Raw genomic sequence first — 26,383 nt, forward strand, 5'->3', positions numbered from 1 at the left:
TGCGCCAGGCGTTGGCTCCTCCCTCACCAAGATGGCGTCCCTGCTGCAGTCGGAGCGGGTTCTCTATCTCGTCCAAGGAGAAAAGAAGGTTCGGGCCCCGCTCTCACAGCTCTACTTCTGCCGCTACTGCAGTGAGCTTCGATCGCTGGAATGTGTGTCACACGAGGTAAATGGGCGGTCTCGCGGGGACTGCGCGCCGGAGCGGGGGTGCTCATCCCAGTCACTGCGGCTGGCGGGAAGTTCCGCCGGGAGAGGCGGGGAGGTCGTGTGTCTGGCTTGCTGACTGGTCAAGTGCCCCATCATTCAGCTGGGTCTGCGATTTCATTTGCTTGTGAATAGTCACTTGGAAAAGGGGGCGGACCCGGGTGGGGCTGAGCAGATCCTCTTGTTCTAGTGCTGCCTGTCGCTGGATGATTTGCCCTGGACCCCTGCGGCCTCCTGTGGGACTTGCAAATGGAGGGCCGAGAGATAGGTCAAAAATGCCTAGCTCAAGTCACTTAAAGGCAGAAGACACTGTCTGCTTACCATTAGCGGAAGGAGCGGGCAGCCTCATGGCCGTGGCCCTCCCTTTTGGGAAGTTCTGACCCTCCTTTTACCAGAACCGGGACCCTGTCCAAACAGCTTGCCCAGCTTCCTGAGCCAGCCCAAGGACTGAAGCAAGAAGACTGTAATAGGTTGACTTGAGTGGCAAATGCATAGAGTAGTCTGTGGTAAAAGAAGCTCAGAGTTGTAGTCACAGACCCAGATGGACGTTGGAATAGAATTGTTTAGCTTAAAGATTCAAAAAAGGGCACCAATAAAGTCCCAAACCTTCTGCAGCTTTTGATGGAAGTTGTCTATTTACTGTGCTGGGATTTTAAAAAATGAGTAAAGCATAAACCCTACTGTTGGGAATCTCAGTCTGTTGAGAGCTCATACTAGTAATAGCTGTGTTTGTCATGTATTCAACAGTGTGACAGGGGCTTTACATAATTTTTCCAGCTAATGAAGATGGAGGTTTGAATTTGGGGGGCTTGGTGAAGGTTTTCGATCGGGTGGGGGTTGTTGAGGCTAGGTCTCGTGTTGCTCGGGCTCGCCTTAAGCTTACTGTATTCTCAATGCTGGCCTTTAACTCCTGATTCTCTTGCCTTCCCCTCCCATTAGAAATGTACATTACCACATTGAAGGTTCATGTTGTTGCAAGAAGGGGGGAAAAACTGTATTGTGGTGACTCGGGCCTATAATCCTAACATTCGGGAGGCTAAGGCAAAGAAATATTTTAAGTTCAAGGCGAGCATGAACTGCATAGTAATTTATAGGACTGTCTAGGCAGTGAAATATGCCCTCTTGACTCTCTGGGTTCATGCCCCACCCCCAAAAGTACAGGTTAGGAAGCAAATACAGAATGTTTGTTGTGGATTACAGAGTCATTTAGAGATGGGAAGGAAGACCAGAATCAGAGAATTAAGATCCCTGGGGTTTGGGGGAAAATGCGTTTGAAAACATGTCCTGTAGTGTTAAAACCATTTTACGCGATACTGATTTTCTTGGGGATATTTTCCAAAACATTAAGACTGGTTAAACAAAAGAATAAAAAAATCTAGTCCTATTTATACATACTTACATAGTTGTATCGTATATTTTTTCTTGAATTTTTGCATTAGTTGTTTGTGTGATAGCTAGAATTCTGTAATTACAATTTCTTGTAATTTTATTTCTTATAAAGTAATTTTAAGAGTGAATCTAATATGTAAAACTGTGTTTTGAGTTAAATACAGTAAATAAGATACTTGTGTTCTTCAATTTGTTTTGTTTTGTTTTGTTTTTTAAATCTAATTTGAAGAGCTGGCTCAGCAGGTACAGGTTCTTGCTGCCAAGCCTGCCAGTCTGAGTTGGGTCCAAGGACCCCAGTGGTGGGAACAGAGAACCAAGTCCTGTGAGCTATCCTCAGCATACACACATGAGCTGTGGCACCAGCAGGCCACCTCCCCCATCATATATGCACAAAATAAATGTAAAATAAGCAAATGAAAATCTCTTCTTTGGGGGTTGAGGTGATGGCACAATTGGTAAAATGCTTACAGATACGAAGATATGACTTCAGTCCCCAGGATCCTAGAACACACACACTTATAAGCTAGGCACAGTGGTCTGTAACCCTATTGCAGGCCATCCAATGTAATCTGCTTGGTAAGTTCAAGGCCAGTGAGAGACCTGTCTTCCAAAAGGAGGGTCAGGGTGAGGTGCTTGTGATTACAGCACCGGAGATTTTCCTCTGACTGTCCCACATGTGTTTGTGCATGCATGCCACACATACACAAATATAGATATAGCCATCCAATTTCTATGGAAATTTAAATAATTCTTAGTAAATATATTACATTATTAATGAGGAAAGATAATGTCTTTAAGGGCTGTCTTTTTTTAAGATGTAGCGTAGGAATATTTTGCCTGTATATATATCTGTACCCCGTGTGGATGGAGGTCAGAAAAGGGCACACAATGAGCTACCATGTGTGTGCTGAGAATCTAACCCCAGTCCTCTTCAAGAGCAGCAAGTGCCCTCAATCACAAACCATCTTTCCATAAACAGTTTAAGCCAAACTAGATGGGAGACTGTCAATCACAGCTTTGCGTTTGCAATTTTAATCAATTTATTTGGAAGCTTGAAGTATCATATAGACAAGTCTTGACACAGCTGACACATAAACCTTGATGACAGGGAACAGAAAATACTAGAAAGGGAAAAAAAAGGATTAAAAGGAAAACAAAAAGCAGACAGGTAATTGCTTAACTGTAAATACTACAAGTGTCCCGCCTCCCAGATCAGTGACTTCTTACCTTTTGGTGAGGTATAGCATATTTTAATAACGTCATTCATTTCTTATTTCCTCATAGGTGGACTCACATTATTGTCCCAGCTGCTTAGAAAACATGCCATCAGCTGAAGCCAAATTAAAAAAGAATAGGTAAGAACTGGACAAATTTTTATATTTTCCATTTCTTGTTGGTTTTGAGGATATTGGAGCTGAAACCGGGTCTTATTTCATGGACCAGACTGACCTCAAATTTTGATTTTCCACAGCCTAAGTGCTGGGGTTACACCATAGTTGTTTTTAAAATTGGGTAAGAAAACACACAGAATTAAACAATTCTTTTGTGTGTGTTTGAGCATCATCATTGCCTAAGATAACTTTGATCTTATTTTTTAGTATAATGTCTATGTTAGAAGACTTCTAGATTAAGAATCATTTTGAAATCAGTGCAGTCCTCTCCCCTTCTGTTAAGAAACAGTATTCTACCAGTCATGTCGCCATAGGTTCCCTGTGATTGGACCTGGTCCTTAGACTTTCTTTAGTCTTGATGACTTTGAAAGTCCTGAGGGATCCTGGAACAGTATTCACAGAATGCCTTTCAGTATTTGTGTGATGTTTTTATAAGTAGACAGGAGAGTAGGTGAGAGTAGGGACTCAGACACCTTTCTCAAGGTTTGTCTGCATTGTTGAGGACTTTCCTCCACACTCTGCCCCTTTTCTCTGTTTAGTCATTACTCATGAATATTTATATTTAGGGGTGATGGTGCTTTATTTTGTTGGGTTTCTCCCTTGAGTGTTCTGTCCCAGAGCCACCAGGAACTCTTATACTTTTCTCTTGAACCCCTCTCACCTTGCCTCTATCGCTGGGAAAGAGCGTGTTGCCTTGTTCTATGAATTTGAGCATTTCTCAAAGAAAGGTGGTTCTTTTCAGTGGAGGACATTGAGAACCATGACCTGGCTACTAGATGTGTTCCCTGCTATTGCTAGTGCCTGGTTTGGTCTGGTTTTTTTGCCAGCCATATATTCCTGTCCTTCTGTGAAGATGAGCCACTATTGTTTGCCTTTCCCGTTCTAAGATGTCACTCCTGAGAATTAGGCACTGCATTGTATGCTTTTATACATTAATTTATCACTTAATTTTCATGTGACTCTGTAAGGTAGATGTATTACTTCCTTTATTTGAAGATAATAGACAGATAATACTGTAACAGATAATAGACATTGTATAAGACTGCAGAGGAAATCTCAATACTCTCGGGTTGAGGGAGTCTCAAAAGCACCGGGGCAAATCTGGTGTGGTTGCTCAAAGCTGTAATCCTGTCACTTAGAGCCAGTGGCAGAAGGATCTTGAGTTCAAGAGCAGTCTTAACTATATAGACTTTATTTCAAACTACAGCAGAAAGCATCGGGATCCAGGGCTCCTAAGGGAAATGTTATCTGAGTGCCTCTCAGAAGAAGGCAGAAAGCCTGCAGGAGCACCACTTTAAACCACGCCCTATCATGGCCGTGTCTGTTTCAGCTCTCTGGCACAGCAACCAAATAGTAATTTTCCAAATCCAGTTTCACAGTTGCTTATGTTGTTGACTCCGTTTTCTATCATACAGTGCTTTATCCTTTAGCAGCATAAACTGTGAAGTTTGTCTTTTTTCTTTAAAATCTCTGTAATTTCTGTAGGCATAAAAAGAAACTGGAATAAACTTCACCTAGAAACTGATTTTTCTCTATAGAGGAGATGGAGTTGGGTTCTAATTTGCCACAAGGTTTGGTGGTAATTGTTTTGTTCTTCAGTGAATATATAGTACTTCTGAAATGTTAAGCTTGGTAAGAGTACCCAGAAAAAGAATTGTTTTTTCCTTAAGAGTCTGAATTCTTAACATCTGGACCACAGTCTCCTAACCTGTGAATTGTGACCATGTGGAGGTTCGTGTGACTAGATGTGGGGACCTCTAGAAGTTAACAGTGGTGAAAGGTCTCTGAAACAGAATCTAATGCAGAGTCAGACATGTGATGAACAAGGTCTTTGTGGTGGGGTGTTCACAGATTGCACTGCAATGCCTCTATGGCCTTGGCTCTGAGCACAGCCTGTGGCCTTGGCATTCCTGGTGCTGCACTGAGTGCTCCCTGACTCATTACAGTAGACAAGTGTAGCTTACAGCACAGTTGTTTCAGCATATACAGAGTTCTTTGCTAGAATACAAGCATATCAGCTTGATCATTGCAAAGACACCAGTCCTCAGCATGTATCAAATTATGGTTTTTTTTTCACATGTATTGATAAGAATGGTTGATTTTTATAGGCTAACTTGAGTTACTGATTTAAGCATTATTACTATTTTAATTATTAAATAGGATTGGGGAAGAGTAAACAAAACCAAGTATAAGTAAACCTGCTACTTTGCAGGCTAAAGTTGAAAACTTAATATATACACCAAAAAAAATACTAACTTTGAAAAGTATTGAAGATTCTCAATCCTGCATTATCAACTATTTAGCAAAAATTTTGTTGAATTCATTGTGCAAAAATAAACAAGCACACTCATTAGTATACAAATTTTCTTTTTTCTTTGGTTGACCGAGCCAGTCGGGGAGTGAGAACTGAAAACAAAAAGACAATTAGACAACACTATAACACGACTCTAGCCAGTTTGAGGCTGAGACTGGTTTATTTCTCTCCAGTCTGCATTTATACCATTTTAAGTACAGATAAAGAATAAAGTCAGTTCTAGGTCAAGGAGTAAATAAGGCAATAAACAAAGTCCAGTGATATTCGGGGATTTATCAAGATGATCAAGATCTTGAGCCTACTTCCTTGTTACTCCTGTGTTACTTCCGTGTCTTGGCCTAATGTCAGATTAGTGCCAAATTCCTAGAAGACAGGCCCCAAAAGCTCTCTACATTTAATAAATGATAAAATTATTTGTATAAGCAATAAATTGTTTTTAAAGTTTTCTTGATCTATTAGCAGTAAATGCTTTATTTATATACTTGTTTACAATAATATATACTAGAGGCTATGTAAAATTTCTCCAGTGAAAGTGCTCAAAAGTAGACAAAAGTTTAAGAGATCCTGAAATAAACTCCTGTCTAGCACATAGTAGGTGCTTGATAAGTACTGGTTGAATGAATGGTTGCATTTGTCATGTCACAGATGTGCCAACTGCTTTGACTGTCCTGGATGCATGCACACTCTTTCCACCCGAGCAACAAGCATCTCCACACAGCTTCCAGATGACCCAGCCAAAACCACCATGAAGAAAGCCTATTACTTGGCCTGTGGATTTTGTCGATGGACATCTAGAGATGTGGGCATGGCAGACAAATCTGTAGGTGAGTGAGGTGTGCATGAGACTTTGCACTACTATCAGTAATGCAGCTCTGTAATCTGTCGGGCTGTAGAACTAAGTTCAATCTGTGTGCTCACATTTATGTTTCAAAGTGTGCTTTGCTTTGCTGCTGCTGCTGTGTGGTTTGGTTCTTCTGTTTGTTTTAGTGATTTGTTTTTATTTCATGTGAATTGATGTTTGCCTACATGTTTGTCTGTGTGATGGTGTTGGATCCTTTGGAGTTATAACTGAGCTGCCGTGTGGGTGCTAGGATTGAACCTGGGTCCCCTGGAAGAGTGACCAGTGCTCTTACTGCTGAGCCGTCTCTCCAGCCCCACATTATAGTTTTACATCTCAGATAGAGTAATGCTATTTAATTTTCTCAGAACTAGTAAAGTAGCTTTTATGAATCTACTACTTTTCTAGAATCAAACTTAATACCATTTTTTTTTTTATTTCAGATGCATTTTTTAAGGTTGCAATTAAGTATTTTTTTGGGTACATATACATACACATATATATGTAACAATAATATAGGAAAAGAGGCTATTAATTTGAGGGGATAGGAGAGAGACTAGGAAGGGCTATAGGGAGGAAAGGGGGATGTGATACAGTTCTATTTTAATTAAAATATATTCTTTTTTTTTTTTTTTTTTTTTTTTTTTTTTGAGCTTCACACAGTCTGTGAGTTGTTTCTGGGGTATTCAGAGCTTTCTGGGGTTAGTATCCCATTATCAGTGACTGCATATTATGTCTGTTCTTTTGTGACTGGGTTATCTCACTCAGGATGATATTCTCTACATTTATTTTTTTTTAATATTTTTTAAAAATAATTTTAAAAAATATTTCTTGGACTAGAAGTGTAGCTCAGTTGACAGAACGCTTGTCTAGCATTTCTGAAGCCCTGGGCTCACTTCCCAGCACTGCATGACCCAGGTGTAGTAGCTCACACCGATAATCCCAGAACTTCAAAGGTACAGGGAGGGGTAACAAAAATTCAGGGCCATTCTTGCCTGCCTGAAACTCAAAACCATCCTGGGTTATGTGAAACTCTGCCTCAAAAAAGTCTTTCTTTTAAATCTGAAATTTAAGCATCATGGACAGAATTAAAAATGATAAACTTAGAAAACCAGGACTCAGAAATAATAGACTAAAAATGACTGATCAAAACTAAAGAACCTTTATCAATTTTCAAGAGAATCAGAAGGAACACAGCAAAGGAGCTAAACAGTGGATCTCATAACTGAACATAAGAATGATCATCTTAAAATGTGTTCCTCTTGGGGACTCCCCTTTATCAGAGAAGAAGGGGAGAGTGGGTGGGGGAAGGGCTAAATGAAGGGAGTGCTGGAAGGAGGGGGGACTGGGATCAAGATGTAAAGTGAATGAATAAATAAATCAATGGGGGAAAAAACAACAATGTGTTCATCTTAACTACAGATTATGAAAATGCAAGTGAAAGCTTTATTTATTCTACAAATTTTTTTTAAAGATTTATTTATTTTATATATGTGAGTACACTGTAGCTGTCCTCAGACACACCAGAAGGCATTGGATCTCATTACAGATGGTCATGAGCCACCATGTGTTTGCTGGGAATTGAACTCAAGGACCTCTGGAAGAGCAGTCAGTGCTCTAACCATTGAGCCACCTCTCCAACCCCACAAATATTTTTTAAATCTGATTTCTATCATGTTAGCCAGACAGGTTAATTCTCATATATTACCATCTCCCTAATAAATTAATTTCTTTTTACTTTTTGTTTGTTTATTTGTGTGTGCATGACTGGAGGCCAAAGGACAACTCTCAAAAGTTGGTGCTGCTCACTTTGTGAGTTCTGGGACTCTTTACTCAGGTCTTTAGGTTTAGCAGCACATGTTTTTAATTGCAGAGCCCTCTTGCCAACCTTATTTATTTACTTTTGAGCCAGGTCTCACTCTGTCTGAAGAGGTTTTATATCTTCTGAGTTGGAATTGGTGCTCGAATTCAATCCTGGTGCTCTAAAGAATAGCCAGTGCTCTTAACTGCTGGGCCATCTCTCTAGCTCCAGCTATTTTTTATTGTTGTTATTGTTGTTGTTTATATGTTATCCATATGGGTAGTTGGCCTACATGTGTCACAGATGCAGTTCTCATGGAGGTCAAAAGGCTGTTCTGGATCTGGAGTTATAGACAGTTTAAGCCTCTACATGGGTGCTGGGAATTAAGCTAAGCTTCTCTGCAATAGCAACAATGTTCTCAGCTATTGAGCTATTGCTCTTTTAGTTTCTATTTTGTTTTGTTTTTGTGATAGTTTCAGTCTGTACCAAACTGGTCTTAAAGAAATGGTGAGGGGGCTGGAGACATGGTTCAGCAGTTAAGAGCACGGCCTGCTTTTCCAGAGGTCCTGAGCCCTCTCTCCAGCCCTCTGTACATTTTTTAATGCTCAAGGCTTTAGAGGTTTGTGTAGGTTTTGAGTTTGGGTGATTTTGTCCTGTATGTGCAGATCCCATTGGTACAGTACCATCATTGGTTTGCATCATTCTACAGATAAGAGTGGGATTTCTAGATTCCGCCTGCTTCCTGAGTTGGATTCCTGGCTCTGCCTCTTACTATCCATGTAACTTTAGACCTGTAAGCAGGTCTGAGCTTTGGATTTCTCCTCTATAAAATGGAAGCAGTTAGAGTACTCTACCTCAGAATGTTTTATGAGAACAGAAAAAGTGTGCTGTGTTTCAGGTGCCTGGAGCATCTGTTGCTGGTGGTGATTCTCCCCATATTTAAAAAATAAGTTTATGCTGGGCTTGTGGCTTAGGCCTATAATCCTAGCTACTTAGGAATCTGAGGCAGGAGGATTACTAAATCTATGCTTGCCTAGGACACAGAGCAGGGCCAGCTCTGGCACCTTAACAGGATTGTGTCTTAACCATTTAGAAAAAAGATTGGTAGGATGGCTCAGTGGATCAAAGCTCTCGCTCCATACACTTGACTGCCTGTGTTGTTTAAAGGGCTTGCTCAGTGGTGGACAAAGCCCTAGGTTCGGTTCCTAGTACTGGAAATAAAGGGGCTTGGGGGGAGCTCTTCTTAGCTCCCAGTCCCATAAGATTTCTGGTGATCTTTTTGGAAATTCTGTGCTTTTATGTTTTTACTTTATGGCAATATTTTATAAAAATAAAAAGGTAAAATTCTTGTTTAATGTTTATTTTCTAGCTAGTGGTGGTTGGCAAGAACCAGAAAATCCTCACACACAACGGGTAAGTACATAAACATATGGCTTAGAGGATGAAACAGGAAAAGCAATGGGTATGGCCCACGTGTCAAACTACCTTATTTGTGCCGAGGGTCAGTTACTCACAGAGAGGCACTAAGTCAGTGACAATTGTTCTCTGACATAAATTCATGGAAAACACTTGTAGTTTTGGTTCTGTGTTTCAGTTATATTTCAAAAAAAGAATGAAGTGGCTTCTGACAATGACTAAAAGTTTTGTTATTAAATATTCTGGAAATATGAGCATTAGACCTTTCAGCCCTAAAGACACTGCTAATTTTGAAGGTACCCTAGACTGGTATGGCTGTCTGTAAAAGCAGGGTGGAACATTTCTGTGCTTACACTTGACCTTTTAGAGCCTCTGCCTTAGAACAGTGAAAAAACTGATGAGCTGTTATCAACATGCACACTGCACTGTCAAACTGAAAACTAAACAAATACTGAGAGTATCCAGGGTGAGAGGGCAGAGAAATGGTTTTCTCACGTGTATTATGGGTAGTAGAGGTTGAAAAAGGTTCCTTAAATTCTTTGCTGTGTGTACTCCCTAGATGCTCAAAGCATACATGTGTGAACAAGTACTTGTACATATACATGTGTGTATGTGTGTGTGAGAGAAAAGGAGAGGGAGAGAGGAATCGAGCAATCGTCAGGTAAAGTAGAAAAGTGCCTACTGCATGTAATGTGAGGGAGAAATTGTGCCTTGTCAACACTTCTCGGGAATTTCAACTATTGAAGTCAACGTATGAGAACGGTGCTGATGTCTGGAGATGAGACACAGACGGGAAAGAACGCAGCAGGAATAGCCTGTAGGTGGAGGGAAGTGAAGGTAGATAGTGTCTGACATAGAGTGTAGTGTCAGCAAATGTAGAAGGGCATTGAAGGGTTGACCTTGTAGGCCAAGATGTTTGAGAAACCTTTAAATGCTTAGAAGCAAGAAGATGACAGGATCACACAGTGTGTCTTAAACAACTATATGGACTGGGGAAATGGCTCTGGTTGAGAGCACTGGCTGCTCTTCCAAAGAACCTGGGTCCAAGTCCCAGGACCTACACCTACATAGCAGCTTCAGTTCCAGGGTGTCTTAGTTCAGTGTCTCTTGTTGTGATAAAGGCCATAATCAAAAGCAACTTGAGGGAGAAAGGGTTTATTTTATCTTAAAACTCTGGTCACACTCTATCACTGAGGGAAGTCAAGGCAGGAACTAAAGCAGACCATGGCTTGTTCTATGGCTTGCTCACTTTGCTTTCTAATATACCCAAGGACCACCTGCTCAGGGGTGGCACTACCCACAGTTGGCTAGGCCTTCCCACATCAATTATTAGTCAAGAAAATGTCCTACAGTGTTGCCTACAGTCAGTCTGATGGAGATAATTCCTCAGTTGACTTTTATCTTCCAGGATAGCTCTAGCAAACCAGGAGGTACAGGATCCACCACCCTCTTCTGGCTACCACAGACACTACACATATGTGGTACACAGACATGTAGTCAAAACACCCATATACCTAAAATAAGTCACTTTGTTTAAAAAAAGAAAAAAAAGATGCTGATTTGAAAACAACTTACATCCTGTTGTAAGAAGTGATTAAGTACCTTTTAGGGCATTTGTTCTATGCAATGAGGCCCAGCCTTTGAAAAGAACACATAGATGTGTTAATAGTGGATAGACCCGATGATGTATAGAAAGTTCATTATACTTGGAATGAGAAGTATCTACACAGGTGTTTTAAAGAGTAGACACTGTGTTCCTGAAGCATGTCAGGACATAACTGGTAATAGCCAGTACCTAATGAAAGGAAAGCCTATGTTCAGCACAAAGGATGCGGCAGAATTACACCTTATTCTTTATGTTGTATGTTTGAATAATTATAGTTAGCACTGCTCTGTGATGAAGAAAATTAATCAAAAAGTGACAGAGGCAGGTGGACCTCTGCTTTTGGGTCACTCAGGGCTGCATGGTGAGACACTGTCTGGAAAATGATAGAGGTAGGGCTGAATGTCACATCCTGGAGAGAAGTAGTGGGGTGTGAAGCACAGCGTCCTGACAGCATCCCTACTCCTTAGCATGGGCATCTTGTGACTGGACATGAAGAGTTCACTTCAGTTCTGAAAGCACTAATAAGAACAAATTCTCTACAGAAAAGGAACAAACTTGCCCACTTAATAGGTTTTCCTGTTTCTTTATTCATCTTATCTCTAGTCAGTGCACTTGGTTGACTTGTTAGTCTTTCTGAGAAACAAATACGGTCTCTGGTTTCTTGTAGATGAACAAGTTGATTGAATATTACCAGCAGCTTGCTCAGAAGGAAAAAGTTGAACGAGATCGCAAGAAACTGGCACGGCGAAGAAATTATATGCCTTTGGCATTTTCGGTGAGAATTTGGCACAGAAAGGAATTTTAGTAAGGCCTAAAGGCATCATAACAGTGACCATTTTAGAAAATGGCCTGTGTCCCTAGACAGAAGTACTTGGTACCAAAAACTATTCCTCCAATACAGACGTGTAAGCCCACAGCTGTGCTTTTGTGTATTGTTAATTCTATTTAAATTCCTTGTTTTCATAAGAGCATCTATCTTCCTCCATTGCTCCATTTCATTTTATTCCTCCCAAAATTTAGTGCTTAAGTTTTTAGGCTATGCACACTGTTTACTGCTTTTGCTTATTCAGAAAGATTGTAAAGAAAGTGGTTGAGCAGCTGGTTTTATTTTGCCTTCCCTCGTAATCACTGTTGGCACTGAGGTTTCCCAGGTCTAGTCTTTTGTTTATTTGACACCTTCCCTTTTCCGAGATGGAAAGCACTGACACATGCGTGCTGTTTGCTGTGGTGGCGCTGGCACTGCTGGGGAAAGCACTCTTTCACGGGCTGTACCCCAGGCCCTGCAGTGTGTTTGTGTGGTTAATAAGCAGTGCTATGCACACGTGGAATTGTTGGTAGAAATTATTTATGGATGTCTTTTTCTGCTAGTTTATAACTACTAGACAGAAGCAGCAGTTGGGATTTGGAGGTTTTCTTGTTCTCTAAGTCTCATTTATTCTCACAGAACAGTTTGTTTTCTTTGTGCTTGCTTAAACCCTACATGTTGACATTGAATGAGTAACATGTATTGAATGTCAATGACATGTTAAGCACTGTGCTAAATACATAATATATACCATCTTATTTAATCACAACAGTCCTGTGAGGCTGATAGTATTCACCCATTGTACACTTGAAATGCAGTCTGGAAAGGTGAAGTAACTTGCCATACTGCATCTATTAGACAATTAGTTAAGCCACTAAAGCCATAATATGAAATACATAGATTTGAGTTTAATTGAACGTGAATATTTGCAAAGCACCTACACTTACAAAAGAAGGAAGTGAATGTTCCTAAATAGTGCAGTGGCCTGACCAGCGTCCCCAGGCCTACATATTAGGACAGGACTTAGAGCTAAATGCTCGCTCTTTCCAGCCTTCCCATGTACCTGCTGGCTATATGCATTTGCCTTTATCTTATGCTTCATTTTTTTTATCTCTGTTGCATCCTGCTGCTATTTGGGGGTCTACAGCAACACACTATTCATGTAGTGGTAAGTTCTCCTTTATGACTCTGGCTAACCCTGAAGAAGTTAGCAGATGGTCATTCGATGTCTTAGACACTTCATGTAGTTCTTGCCTGAACCACAGCTTGGATGTACTTAGGCTGTGTTAAAAGTTCAGTTGTGGTTCACCTTGACTGTTTTACTGTAGTTTTAGTCTCTGTGTTGCTTATTCTAGAAATAGAAAAATAAATATGGGTTATAAAAAGTAGAATTTGAATAGCTTTTTAGTTTTATTTTGCTTTTGTTTTAGTTGTTGCTTTTTCCCTCAAGCTTCTCATGCTATGCTTGCCTAGTTCTTGCTTCCAATAGCAGGATGTGTAAACTGACCCTCCTAATGGGAGTTTCTGAACTTTGTTTAGGACAAGTACAGTCTTGGGACCAGGCTTCAGCGACCACGAGCTGGTGCATCCATTAGCACACTTGCTGGACTTTCGTAAGTGTGGACATTTAACAACTGAGAACAGCAGATAGCAAAAGGAATGTTTAAAAGAATATGTTGTTTGTTTGTTTGTTTAAGCTACCAAATGGAAAGAGATTCTTAGACTTGGAAAGACCGAAACATTAAGATATTTTATATGCTGAGCAGTGGTGGCACTCACCTTTAACCCCAGCACTAAGGGGGCAGAGGCAGGCAGATCTCTTGAGTTCGAGGCCAGCCTGGTCTACAAGAGTGAGTTCCAGAACAGCCAAGGCTACACATAAAATTCTGTCTCAAAAAAAAAAAAAAAAAAAAAAAGAATACTCTACTTTAGAGGAATACCTAATAAGTATTGATAAGGACTTTGGGAATAATCCATTGGACTCTTGGGAAGTTACTGCCTCTCATTTTTTAGCCTTAGAGAAGGAGAAGACCAGAAGGAGGTAAAGATTGAGCCAGCTCAGGCTGTAGCTGAAGTGGAGCCTCTGCCTGAAGATTATTACACACGGCCAGTGAACTTAACAGAGGGTAATTTGATATGTCCTGTTCCTGCTCTGTTCTCCATCTGCTTGTGCTGTGGGTCCCTTCGTGCCTCAGGACTTGGGATTCTTAATAGTAAAATGAAACCTGTTGAAAATAAACACGTGGACTCATTTTAAAAACTTTATCTTATTGGCATATTGCTTCAGGAGCATTCTTCTTTGCCCACATACCAGTGTGATTTTGAAAATGACTGTAAACTAAGCCTGGTCTCTGCTTTCTTGTTAGTGACCACCCTTCAGCAGCGCCTGCTACAGCCTGACCTGCAGCCCGTCTCTGCTTCCCAGCTTTATCCTCGACACAAGCACCTTCTGATCAAACGATCCCTGCGCTGTCGGGTAAATACTCTGCAGAGTTGCCTGCATGCAGGAGAGAAGCAGATAGACTCGATTATACCTGCCCATTGCAGTAAATACAGAAAGCTCAGGAACACCGCAGATAGGATAGACATAAGGTTTTAATTCTGATGACTCTGGAGGCCATTGTTTCTTCTTTACCGATATGGAGACTAGGGTATCTGAAGGTGAAGTGCACCCTCAAAATGTAAACCCACAAAAGAATGTAAGGTATTTTAGGCTAATCCAAACAGAACACTAATAAACGATTTAAGAAAAAGCAATAAAAAAGGGAATTCACAATTTAATCTCTAGGAATTTACAGAACCAACAGTAGAACTTTGTGAGTAAATTGTAAAGTCAAACAATGGAAGGAGGAAAGGTCTTTTGGATCCCATCCTGTGGTGCTCTGGACATCCTGTGGTGATGCACACTGCCTTGCCTGCTACTCGCTGGTCGCACACAACTGCCAAGTTCTTGAAATGTGAAGTTAGCTGAGATGCTGACTCATAATTCATTTAAATAACCACATGTGACTAGTGTCTAATGTCACCAGGTGACACATTTCTGGATTGAAGAGATTTAGACGCACACCTCCCATCACAGCATGTGTGCTTTATGCACATCCTCATCCAGACAGAACATGGCCTAAAGGGGAGAGGAGAGAAGGGAAACGAAGAAAACTGTGTACAGTCTGAGAGGTTTAAATTAGCAGGTTTTTTATGTTATCGAAGGATTAGTCTGTTTTTAGGGATAATATTATTTTCATGTTTTTGGAGGCGAATGCTAAAACATATGGATGAATGGCACAATGTCCAATATTTATCACAAAATAACCAAGAATGTAGACTGACCATATAGCAGATGCTATTTTTATCTTAATTGTTTTTATTTTTTATCTTGATGATTTTTATTTATTTTTGTTCTGTGTGCATTAGTGTTCTGTCTGCATATGTCTGTGTGAGGTTGTCAACTTACTTGGAGCCGGGTTGCAGACATTTGTGAGCTGCCATGTGGGTGCTGGGAATTGTACTGTGGTCCTCTAGAAGAACATCCAGTGCTCTTAAATTATTGCCGGCCCTGGCTGAAGCTTCTTATTAGGCTAAGATGTCATTCAGGTTGTGAAGGCACATGCTTTCAAGCGTGATGGTGCATTGATCCCGGGAACTCACATGGTAGAAGGAGAAAAGTGCCCACATTCACACCGATTAATTAATTACACAAGTAAAAGACATACATTGTCTAATGAAATGAACAAATGCTACAACTCACTTAGAAATAACACAAATACAAGAATTCAGAGAGAGTAAAAGTGCTGTTAGAGCTGGACATGATAGTACATGCCTGTAATCGCAGCCCTTGAGAATCTGAGGCAGGAGGATGTTCACATCAAGGCTAGCTTGAGCTATAGAGCAGTGCCCTGTCTCAAAATGCAAAGAGTTGGGGATAGAGCTCAGTGTTAGAGTGCTTACATAGCATACACAAGGTCCTGGGTCCAGTTCTCAGCAGGAAAGAGGAAGAGATTGAACAGACAGTATTTATTTGCTTGTTTACTTGCTTGTTTTTCAAGACAGGGTGTCACCTGTGGTGACATGTGCCTTTAATCTCAGGTCTCAGGAGGCTGAGGCATGCAGATTTCTGCATCTAGGCCAGCTTGGTCTACAGAGCTATACTGAGAAATTGTGTCCCAAACAAACAAATTAAATTAAAAATATTGATGTTTGCTAATTATGGCATTATAGAACATTGGGGAAAGAATAGACTTAAAATTTGCTAGGACAGTTGGGGTGTGGCTCAGATGGTGCTGCACTTTCTAATATGCATTCAATCTAATATGAGTTCAATCCTCAGTACCCCATAAAATTGGGTGTGGACTACAGGTCTGTAATTCTAGTACTCAGGAAGCAGTTCAGGGCCATCCTCAGCTACATAGCAGATTAAGGTCAGCTCAGTTACAGGAGACATTAGCTCAATAACAACTTTTAGCTAAGGAAATTTTATGGGACAATTGAAAACTTAAAAGGAAAATGGAAGGGGAAAACTTAGAATTATTCATATATGATTTTTGAGTAAGGGATTATCTCACAAACAAGGCAAACAAACAAAAATAGCATTAGGTCTTTCACCACAGTCAATAGTAAAACATCTGCTCCCATCCCACAGAATATGTGTAAGCAAATAAAAAGGGCAGTAGTGTAAGAATTGTCATAAGGTGTATGGTTAGCAGAGGAGCTCAGCAAGGAAAGGTACAATGGAAAGCAGGGCACATGCCTACAATTCCACCACTCTGTCCAAAACCTAACAAACACGAGGTAACCCAATATATCAGTAACCAGGGAAGGTGGCATGGAAAATTCTGTAGTCAGTAAGCATGAGAGATCTTGAACTTCCACGGGGATCACAAAACTGTATAAAGAACTGCTTCAGGATGCCATTTCCTAGTCCTCAGATAAGTCCAGAGGTAAGTAGTTTGGGAGTGTCTGTCAGGGTAGTAAATGACCTTCCTACATTGGAAAGTGACTCACATCCAGTACTCATTGCTCTGGAAATACTCTGAAGGTCTCAATTGACTGGTTAAAGTTACAGAAATCATTACAGTGAAACTCTAAAGATGAAGTTGTTGTGTGTCCTGGAATTGAATAACAAGAGCAAGAGAATGTATAGATTTCCCCTTTGTACTGTGAAAACAGACTGTAAGATATGTCTGCCTAGATTAGCCCTGCAGAGAGAAACAGATACTGTAATGTACTCTCTCTACTAGACACTACTTTGAAATAGTTAAAATAGTTTTAACGAGGTTATGTAAGTCATTAGATTCAAATCCCTGCTTCCATTCATACACATCTCCAAAGTTATATCGGTTACTTGTCCTTGGATCCCTTTTTAAGCATCTATTAAGTGAGAACATTAACAGTGGTGAATGGGGATATAATGAAGCCAGTGTGTGCTTGTCTAAGTTGGTGTGTACATTGTTCATGGTTTCTAAGCACTGCATGCTGTGATGTTGTTAGCCATGGTTCAGATGTGTTCTATAATTTTTGGTTATCAGTAGCATAAATTCTCTTCTAAAATGTGTAGACTTTGGACAGGATAGAACATAACGTTCTAGTCACTACCTTCTGCCTACTTGTAATGTTCTGTGGCTCTTCAGGTGTTTTCTTGTTTCCCTCTTGACATGTACTTTTCTTTTTAGAAATGTGAACACAACTTGAGCAAGCCAGAATTTAATCCAACATCTATCAAATTCAAAATCCAGTTGGTTGCTGTGTAAGTAGTTTAGGACGTTGATTGAGGTTTTATGGGTGTTTTTCAATGGGGATTATCTATTAAAAAATAATTTAAAGAGGAAAAGAAAAATCATGTAGAGATAGTCTTTCTATTTCTATTCTGAAGTCTCGAGTATATCTGTAAGTGTAGAATCAAGGCTGTGTGGCCTGAAATTCTGAGAAGACAGAAGCAGGGATGTGTTATATCAGTGACAGTGTTGTGATATGTTCTCTGGCAATATGGAAAGTGACCAGTCATTATTACAAATTTAAAATACCTTAAGACATTTTTTTTTAAATTAAGTTTAAAGCATAGCAAATTTAAGCGTACTCCAAAACTATTTATTTTGGATCTTGGTTCTGATAACATCTCCCTGAATGGAATAAAGGTGATTAAACTAGTATTAACTCACTGGGGATTGTCAATGGCTGTGCACTAAAGAAGACTATTAAGGAGGCACATTGAGAGCCACCCCACTGGATGGCTCAGTGGGTAAAGCACTTCTGAAACAACCTTACAACCTGAGTTTAGTCCCTGGAACGGATATAAAGTTGGAAAGAGAACCTACTCCCTCAGTTATTCTCTGATCTCTACGCATGCACACACAAATACACATAATAATAGTGGTTTTAGTTTTTTGTTTGTTTAGTGAGGATGGGCATAGTGAGGCATGCCATTAATCTCAGCACACAGGAAGGAGAGGTATGTGGATCACAGCAGAGGTGTGTGGATCACTGAGATTGAGGTCACCTGATCTACATACAAGTGTCAGGCTAGCCAGAGTTATATGGTGAAATCCTGTCTGAAAAACCATTATATTTATTTAAAAACAGATACAATAATACATACCTGAAACAAAGGCGGGGAGCAGTCGAGTTTTTCAAACCTTAACTCCTGCCTCCAGTGACACACCTTCAACAAAGCCATTCCTCCTAAACCTTCCCAAACAATTCCACCAACTTCAGGCCAAGCATTCAAATATATGAGCCTATAGGGGGCATTCTCATTCAAACCACCATTTTTACAAAGCAGAATCATGTTCTATAAATACTGAGCAGGTTGAGCCTGGGCAGTTGTGAATCTAGACAAACATTCAAGCAGCCTGTGATTTTGAAATCAAAAGTAAGAATACTGTAAAATACCTGAATTTGGACCTCAACACTACACCTGCCCATACCCAGCATCTCCTTTTTTGTAATGATAGTCAAGCCTGTCTCATAGTTCAAGTAAATGCTATGGTGAACACTTGTACAGTACTTAGAATATTGCCTGGCACACGAGAAGCACTGTGTGCATGGTAGGAATGGTTTTGTTTACAACCATGTAGAATGCTAGCTATTGAGCCGGGATCCTGTAACCAGCCACCTTGTTAAGTGAATTAAAACTATAAGCCCTGACCCAGCTCTATACACACCGGCTGGACTCAAACATTTAGACAGAACTAATTGTTAGTTTGGTTTCATGAATCTGCTCTTACTGAGGTGATAGTCATTCATTTTTCTCTTGATCTAGTTAATATTTTTTGTAGCATTAGTTTATGTATGTTGGGGTTTTTTTTTTAAGGTGAATAATCATTCTAAGATACTCCTGTGAACAGTAATACATGTTTGTATTTATCTGTAGCAATTATATTCCAGAAGTGAGAATCATGTCAATCCCCAACCTTCGCTACATGAAGGTTAGTACCATCCTTACACCCAGAGTCGATGCCTGTGCATGCTTGTAGGGGGGTGGCTGTGTGTGTGGAATGGGATACTGTAAGAAGGTGCAGAGCAAGGGCAGTTTGAAAAGATCAAGAAGTTGAGACATGCCAACAGCATGTTGGGTGTGTAAGAAGCAGGTTGCACATTCTGTAAAGTTAGAAAACTGGGAAAAAGAAAAATGATGATAGGCAGCCTTCTCTTGTTGCCAATGGGAGCTTTTCTTTTGATTCAGATATGTACGCATCAGTACCAGGAATCTGTTAAGTTCTTCTGTACCGTAGCCCTTTTCCCATGGGGTCCTCTTCTGTGCACCAATGAATAATTCTGCAGCAGCCTCTCTGGCTCTGCCTTCATGCTGCTCATGAAGAGATTTTAGTATCCCTTTATTTTACCCATTTCCAGAGTAGAAAATGGGCCATATTATCCTATTTCAAAATTCTTAAAATGTGTCATTTTCCTCTGCCCTTAGTAACTTACCTGACTAGTATGGCTATGATGTTTTATTTCAGGACTTGTCTTTTGTTTTCTTCATTCCCTAAGCAGCATTCAGAATGGGATAGGAACTGCAAACTTTAAAACAATCATTTAGACAATAAACCTTTCATGACATTCAGCCGGTGGTTTGGGGAGACATACCTTCCACCTTAGACCATGGCCAACTTCATCCGTAACTTTGCTGAGAAGGCAACGTCAATGGTAGCCGCTGCTGTGACTTACAAAACCTTGATTGGCCACATTTTGGCACTACGCCAAGGTTGGGCTGGTTTCTCTCAATCCCTGGTGAAAAATGGGTTTTCTACAGCTATTCAGGGTGTGAAAAAAATTCAGAGTGCTAAAACTGTTAGCTTCAGACACCTTACAGTTAAGGAAGCTGTGCTGAATGGTTTTGTGGCCACTGAGGTGTGGATGTGGTTTTATATTGGAGAGATCATAGGCAAGCTTGGCATTGTTGGTTATGATGTTTGAAGACCAATCTTTAGCTTACGATTGAATGTTCTTGGACCATGTGTAATGAGACTGCAATCTGAATAAAGTCCTAGCTGGGGGGGGGGGGGGGGGGCTTTCACACAGTGTCCAGGTCTAGTAACTAGAATCTGCCCAGGTTCTTTAATGAGATAGCCACCTCAGAGGGTACATTACTGACAAACTGAAAGATCAGCAACACTCTTAGGGTAGCCTGATGTTGAAGAGCAAGAAGTGCTGTTTCTCTGAAAAAAACGGGGTGTTTTTTGTGAAATGTTTTATGTGTTTTGTGAAACATTAAGGTCCACCTAAGAAAGCATTCCTAGTAGAGTATGACACCTGAAAGATGCTCTTCTTGTTCTCCAGGAGAGCCAGGTCCTCTTGACTCTTACAAATCCAGTGGAGAACCTCACTCATGTGACGCTGTTGGAGTGTGAAGAGGGGGACCCTGATAATATCAACAGCACTGCTAAGGTAAGGGCAGCTCTCTCACAGGCCCTGACATCACCTGCAGTGGCTTCACTGGACACGGCCTGAAAGAATCCACGATGTCTCTCATTTCTATGTGTGATCCACAACGTCTTGATTCTACATCCTAATTTTATCTTGTCCTCAAACACCCAGCCACTGGCTGTCAAACCTCATTGTTCTCACTGGGTCTTAGACAGAGACTTGTCTGACCTTCCTCTCTTTAGTACACGTCACCTGTCCCGTGTGTAGCCACCAGGCCATTCTTCCATTAGTTGTCGGCCTGTCGATCATGCGCAACTCTCTGACTTCAGGATGAAGTCCTTGACAACCGCTTTCTGTTCTGCAGTGTGACCTGCCTCCAGGTCCTCACATTTAGCACTTTGCAGATGCTGCCATAGTGATGGCTGTACCAGTGGGTGTGGTGCTTGTTTTTATCTGAGCATCCCTTCCTGCCCCATATCCCTAATGTACACCCCCTTTCCACTCAGTTTCACTCATTCCTGACAACTCAGGAATGTCATCTTTTGGTTAGGAGCAGATGTCTCCTCCATATTCCCTACACATAGTATAAACAGCAGTGGCTAAGTATTTAGACGATTTTGGATGAATTCATGAATGAAATGTAGCTTTGTTTATATTTTGCCACTTAGAGTTTGATGTAATTTTTAATTTTTCATGTATGTGTTTATTTGTATATGTGCACACAGTGTGCTCATGGAGGTCAGAGTCATTTATCTTCCATACAGGCCTAGAGGAACTAACTCAGATTGTTGGTTTGATGGCAAGCACTTTGGTCCATTGAGCTGTTCACTGGTCAAGTTGATGGAAATCTTAAGAGAACTGACTGTATGTAGCATCGATGAGTAACTCAGCGCGGTAGTCGTAGCAAGCACCTTTACAAGGAATGCTTGCAACTCCCGCCATTATTCAAAGAACAGCACTAGAGGATTTCCTAGTGGAGCCACCTTTTTTCTTCTGCCTTTTAATTTCACTCACTAGCATCATCTCCAGAAAATGGTAACACATGTCCTTACTTTTTTTTTTTTTTTTTTAAATAACTTTAATAGGTAGGCATAGTTAGGCTAAAAACATAAAGATCTGGAAGCAGCCTTGATCAGGGCCTTAAATGTGCTGCTGTCCTGCCCTGTGTGTGACACACACAAACGCCGCCCCTTGTACCACTGCTGCATTGCAGCTATTCTTAGGAATAAGGTCTCTGTTGGTATGGAACAGTTGCTACATAAGGAATTAAACTGTTCTCCATGAACATAAATAGAAATACACCCAGTGTTCAATGTCAGAAAGGCCTTGTGTCTACAGAGAGGAGAAAGGAATAAATAGTTTCAAATATACCAGGAGTTATTTTTAAAATAATGAAGCAAAGGACATATGTTCAAAAGTAACGTATTAAAAAGGAAAAAAACACGTCACAGCCCTGTGCCCGTGACCTGACTGAATTCCCTTCAGTAAGCTCTTCTAGTTACTTAGTGCTGCAGAAAAATAACCCATAGCTGGCAACAACAAAGACCTAACAAGACAACCTAAAGCTTATTTTTCCTGGTGTTCGGATGGTACAGTCCACCACTGCAGGGAATTCATGATGCAAGGCTCCAGTCAGTTGGACACAGTTTATCTTCGAGTCTTACAACAGATAGATGAATGATGGTGCTCAGCTTACTTTGTCCTTTTTTACCCAGACCAGAACCTCTGTCCTTAGGATAGTGCCACCACAGTTCCCTCAGTCAGTCTACAGTATCACTTCAGTAGTGTCTATACGCCCCTGGGAAGGGCACCCTCACTGACCTGTCATGTCCTCTCTGCCCACATGCCCAAGCTCCTCACAGTGCTTTAAGACCCTGTAAGACGTACAGACATGTCTAGATGGTGCTGAGCAGGCCTCTCTTCTGCCTTAGGTGGTGGTGCCTCCCAAAGAGCTCCTCTTAGCCGGCAAGGATGCAGCAGCAGAGTATGATGAGCTGGCAGAGCCCCAGGACTTCCAGGATGACCCGGAGTAAGTGATCTCTCTGTGTCCTCAGACCACAGTCAGCTGATCCAGGGGCCTGACCAGATATCTGACAGGAACAGCTAAGGAAGGACATGTTATTTAACTCCAATTTCAGAGGGAGTTTTGTTGATTGTGGCAAGTGAGGTATCAAGGTAGGAGAGGCTTCGCCTGTGTCTTTGACAGTGAGTGCATGAAGCTGCAAGCATCACATGGTACAGAGAAAGCTGCAAACAGCTAGACTAGAAATGGGCAGGTAACCCTAAGAGTGTGCCTTTATGTGGACTGCCTCCCCCAGCTAGGCCCCATTGCCTACCAGCTCCATGGCCTTCAGAATAGCACCCCATGCTCAGAACTGAACAATAAAGACATGGTTTGTGTGAGATGTCAGTCAGACCTTAAAAATGCTCTTGCATGAGTTTTTAAGAAAACTTTCTTCCCCTTCTATTTATGAAATCATTAACTATAAATGGCTGAGGTGTTACCTCAACAGTTAATTTCCTCTGCTCTTCCTGAGGACCCAGGTTCAATTGTCAGCACCCAGATACAGCCAACAACTCCAGTTCCAGGGAATTGAATGCCCTATTCTGGTCTCTGTAAACACTGGGCGTGGTGATAAACAGACTTACATGCAGGCAAAACACCCATACACATTAAATAAATAATTTTTTCTAAATAAAAAAACCGCAGGTGGATCTGTTTGAGTTTGAGGCCAGCCTGGTCTATACAGCAAATTTCAGGACAATCAGGGCTGTTTCACAGAGAAACCGTGTCTCAGGAAGGAAGGAAGAAGAAAAAAAGGAAAAAAGAACAGAACAGCAAGTGTCGCTAGCTCAGCCTTTCCTGAGGAAGCTCCTTCCTGCTAGTCAACAGGATGGCGGTCCCAGCAGAGGTTCCCATTGTGCCCTGAAATGACTGGGAGACTGTCAATTCCACTGACTTCTTGCCTGCCTAATACTGTGCTTCTCTTTCCATAGCATTGTAGCTTTCAGAAAAGCCAACAAAGTTGGCATCTTCATCAAAGTCACCCCACAGCGTGAGGAAGGGGAAGTGACCGTGTGCTTCAAAATGAAACATGATTTTAAAAACCTGGCTGCCCCTATCCGCTCTATGGAAGAAAGTGACCAGGGCACAGAGGTCATCTGGCTCACTCAGCATGTGGAACTGAGCTTTGGCCCTCTTCTTCCTTAAAACAAAGCTACGTGGTGGCCAGATCCCACCCACAGCTGTTTCACTACAACTCTTAACAGTGTGGAAGCTGCTGCTTCATCAGACATGTTTATAAAGATGTACCCATCGCTACTGAATCCTGTGGAGTACAGGACAGGACAGGGTTGGGAGCACAGGGTAACTGCTGTTGACACCAGCAAGCCTGTATTTCTCTGAGCCCTGCACGTTGAGTAACAGCATAACTCCATCCCGGTAAAGGAGTAGCTGTTTCTCGGAGGGGTATTATATTTGACTCCCTAAGAAACATGCTGTGTAGCTGTCATAGTTTGACAGAAAACTTTAGGATGGTAATCCGGAGCAGACCTTGTCTTTATGCTGCAGCACAGGTCTCAGCGTTCCAACGGCTTTCTGTACCCCATAAGGACAACCTGTAATCATAGCCCTTCACTGGCCTCAGTCTTGGCTCTCACTTTGCCACTGATTTCCATCTGCCAGAGCAGTAGGACTGTCAGTGTGTCTTTAACTTTGTGATGACAGAGCAACCTGTCACTTGCCTAAGGCACTGTCTGTCTCTTCCAAAGGAACACAGTATACCTGTCACTTGCTTGTCATTTTCCTCACTAGTATATGGGACTTTTAAGAATTTGAGTGGCAAGCAATTACATGTCATGAAATTCCGTTTGTTTTAATACTACCACAATACCCAGGGGCTGGCGCTGCCACAGGGAGACAACCTTTATGTATCTCACTATTTGCCCTTCTCTATTCTGTTTTCTTTTGTTCTTTGATAGGCTCACTCTGTGTAACTCTCACTGGCCTAGAAATCAACCTGCTAGGATTAAAGATACTTGCCACCAAGTCCAGCTCACTGCCCTAAAATTGCTCCAGCGTTGGGGCTTTTAAGAACAGGGACAGTTTGGACACTTTGCTGCGTCACTTCTGGGGTGCAGCAAACATTTGAAACTAGACTTTTAGCATGCTCCAAACTAATGTTATTTCTGCTGAGTTGAAGGACAAATTAACTGTCAATCCCTTAAATTCAAAACTGGACACAAAGAAGATGAACCTTTCCCTTCATGAATATAAGACTTCTTGTGCTGTATAAAGTGAAACCATTTTGATTATAAGCCATAGAAGTTAAGCGAGTAGCCAGGATGCCAGCCTAACCCTAGACTTGCTGTTTTTCTCAGATAACCTTAATTTCTGTGATGTTTTCTAAAATCAGAGTTGACAGAGTAGGCCAACTGCACTTTTCCTTAAAGTAGTACGTGGCCAACAGACCTTGGGGAAAAAGTTCCTGTTTACAAACCCTGCTTTGTTTTTCATTTTAAGTCTGGGGTTTTGCTTTGTATTAAGGAATGTATCGACTGGACTACAGATAGAAAATAGTCTTTGTTGGTTCCACTTAAGAGAAACCACTTAGAAAGCTATTGAAAGATACTTTGTTCTTTAAAGATCTTAAGATCAAGACAATTTTATGGAACAATATTCTCACAGAGTAATTTGTGTACTGGAGTATAAGAAGAAAATACTGATCCCTAATACTGTGAGACAATAATGTTTGCCTTTTACAAGCTGGAGCTCAAAGTGGGGTAATTAACAGTTTCAAACTAAAGAAAGAGTGGTTTTACTCTGCAACTCCACAAAGCCTAATGAAACCACTATGCAGATAACCTCAACTGTTCACAGAACATGGAGACTGGCACAGTTGTCTGTGTGCCTTTATGCAGTGACACGGATACTTATTCCTTAGGAAAACATTGAAGTATTGGGGCTCTTCTCTCCTGAGGGATAAACACAAAAACACTTGCGGGTTTGTTTTGGGTTTTGTTTTTGTTTTCAAGAAGTTAAGCTAACTTATAGATATCAGCTCTTGGCTGTTTCAAGGTAAGTTTAGTGCAGGCTGGTCTTGTTTGTGTTCATAGAAAAGGTTCAAAACACCTACAGGTGGTGAATTAGGAATTGTGACTGTCACCCTTTCGTATTAGATCAGATGCAGGGGTTTTATTACTAGTCAGTGTGCACCAAGACACAAGAGTCAGGCGTCCCTTAGCACTTGAAACTATAATTTTGGACGCTTACAGCTAAGTTACTTTGGGTTTGTGAGTTGATTCACACCCAAACAAATTGTCTTTTGTTCCAAATACATATTGTAAGCATACTGCACTAAATAACCTTGCATCTTTGTAATGAGCATCCTTCTCTGTCCCTTTGGTGGGTGAGGCACTCCTTGACTTACGTAACAGGTTACTGTTTTGCCTTATTGCTTAATGTAGTGAAATAAAGCAGACAAAGCCCAAGTGTGTCTTCTGTTTGATTTCACAAATACTGGTTAGAGCTACAGAGCTCGGGGTCTAAGGGTCGGATGTTGGGTGAGAGTCCGTGATATATATGCCCTTCCATCTCTCCTTTCTTACTTTTATGTGGGGGAAGAGGCCAGAGGAGGATAGCAGATCCTCTGGAGCTAGAGTTGTAGCTGGTTCTGAGACACCCACTGAGAACTGAACTGTCCCCTGCAAATGCCCTCAGCTACTGAGCTGTGTCTCCTGCTCCTCTCTTTATTTCTTCAA

At 41.2% G+C, this 26,383-nt stretch overlaps 1 protein-coding gene and 1 pseudogene across 2 annotated transcripts; both read left to right on the top strand.

Moving 5' to 3' along the window:
* Positions 1-27: 27 nt before the first annotated feature.
* DCTN4 (dynactin subunit 4) lies at positions 28-26,113 on the top strand. The gene is made up of 13 exons (XM_080919832.1): positions 28-166; positions 2,878-2,948; positions 5,944-6,122; positions 9,307-9,350; positions 11,627-11,734; positions 13,304-13,377; positions 13,778-13,890; positions 14,131-14,240; positions 17,431-17,504; positions 19,128-19,182; positions 20,537-20,644; positions 22,555-22,652; positions 23,621-26,113. Exons 1-13 carry the CDS (start codon positions 32-34, stop codon positions 23,832-23,834), a joined length of 1,383 nt encoding a protein of 460 aa, XP_080775958.1. The 5' UTR covers positions 28-31; the 3' UTR covers positions 23,835-26,113.
* On the top strand, positions 19,859-20,173 carry LOC308423568 (ATP synthase subunit g, mitochondrial-like; annotated as a pseudogene). Its single transcript has one exon. The product of its transcript is annotated as an ATP synthase subunit g, mitochondrial-like (transcript).
* Positions 26,114-26,383: the final 270 nt, after the last annotated feature.

This window comes from Micromys minutus, assembly GCF_963924665.1.
Source record: "Micromys minutus genome assembly, chromosome: 8".
Taxonomy (NCBI): domain Eukaryota; kingdom Metazoa; phylum Chordata; class Mammalia; order Rodentia; family Muridae; genus Micromys; species Micromys minutus.

Bases quoted from the DNA above. Each gene is read 5' to 3' on its own strand.
- DCTN4 (XM_080919832.1), top strand. From the start codon at position 32: ATGGCGTCCCTGCTGCAGTCGGAGCGGGTTCTCTATCTCGTCCAAGGA. The intron at 13,891-14,130 runs GTAATTTGATAT...CTTTCTTGTTAG, and splicing joins GCCAGTGAACTTAACAGAGG to TGACCACCCTTCAGCAGCGC. The intron at 20,645-22,554 runs GTAAGGGCAGCT...CTTCTGCCTTAG, and splicing joins ATATCAACAGCACTGCTAAG to GTGGTGGTGCCTCCCAAAGA.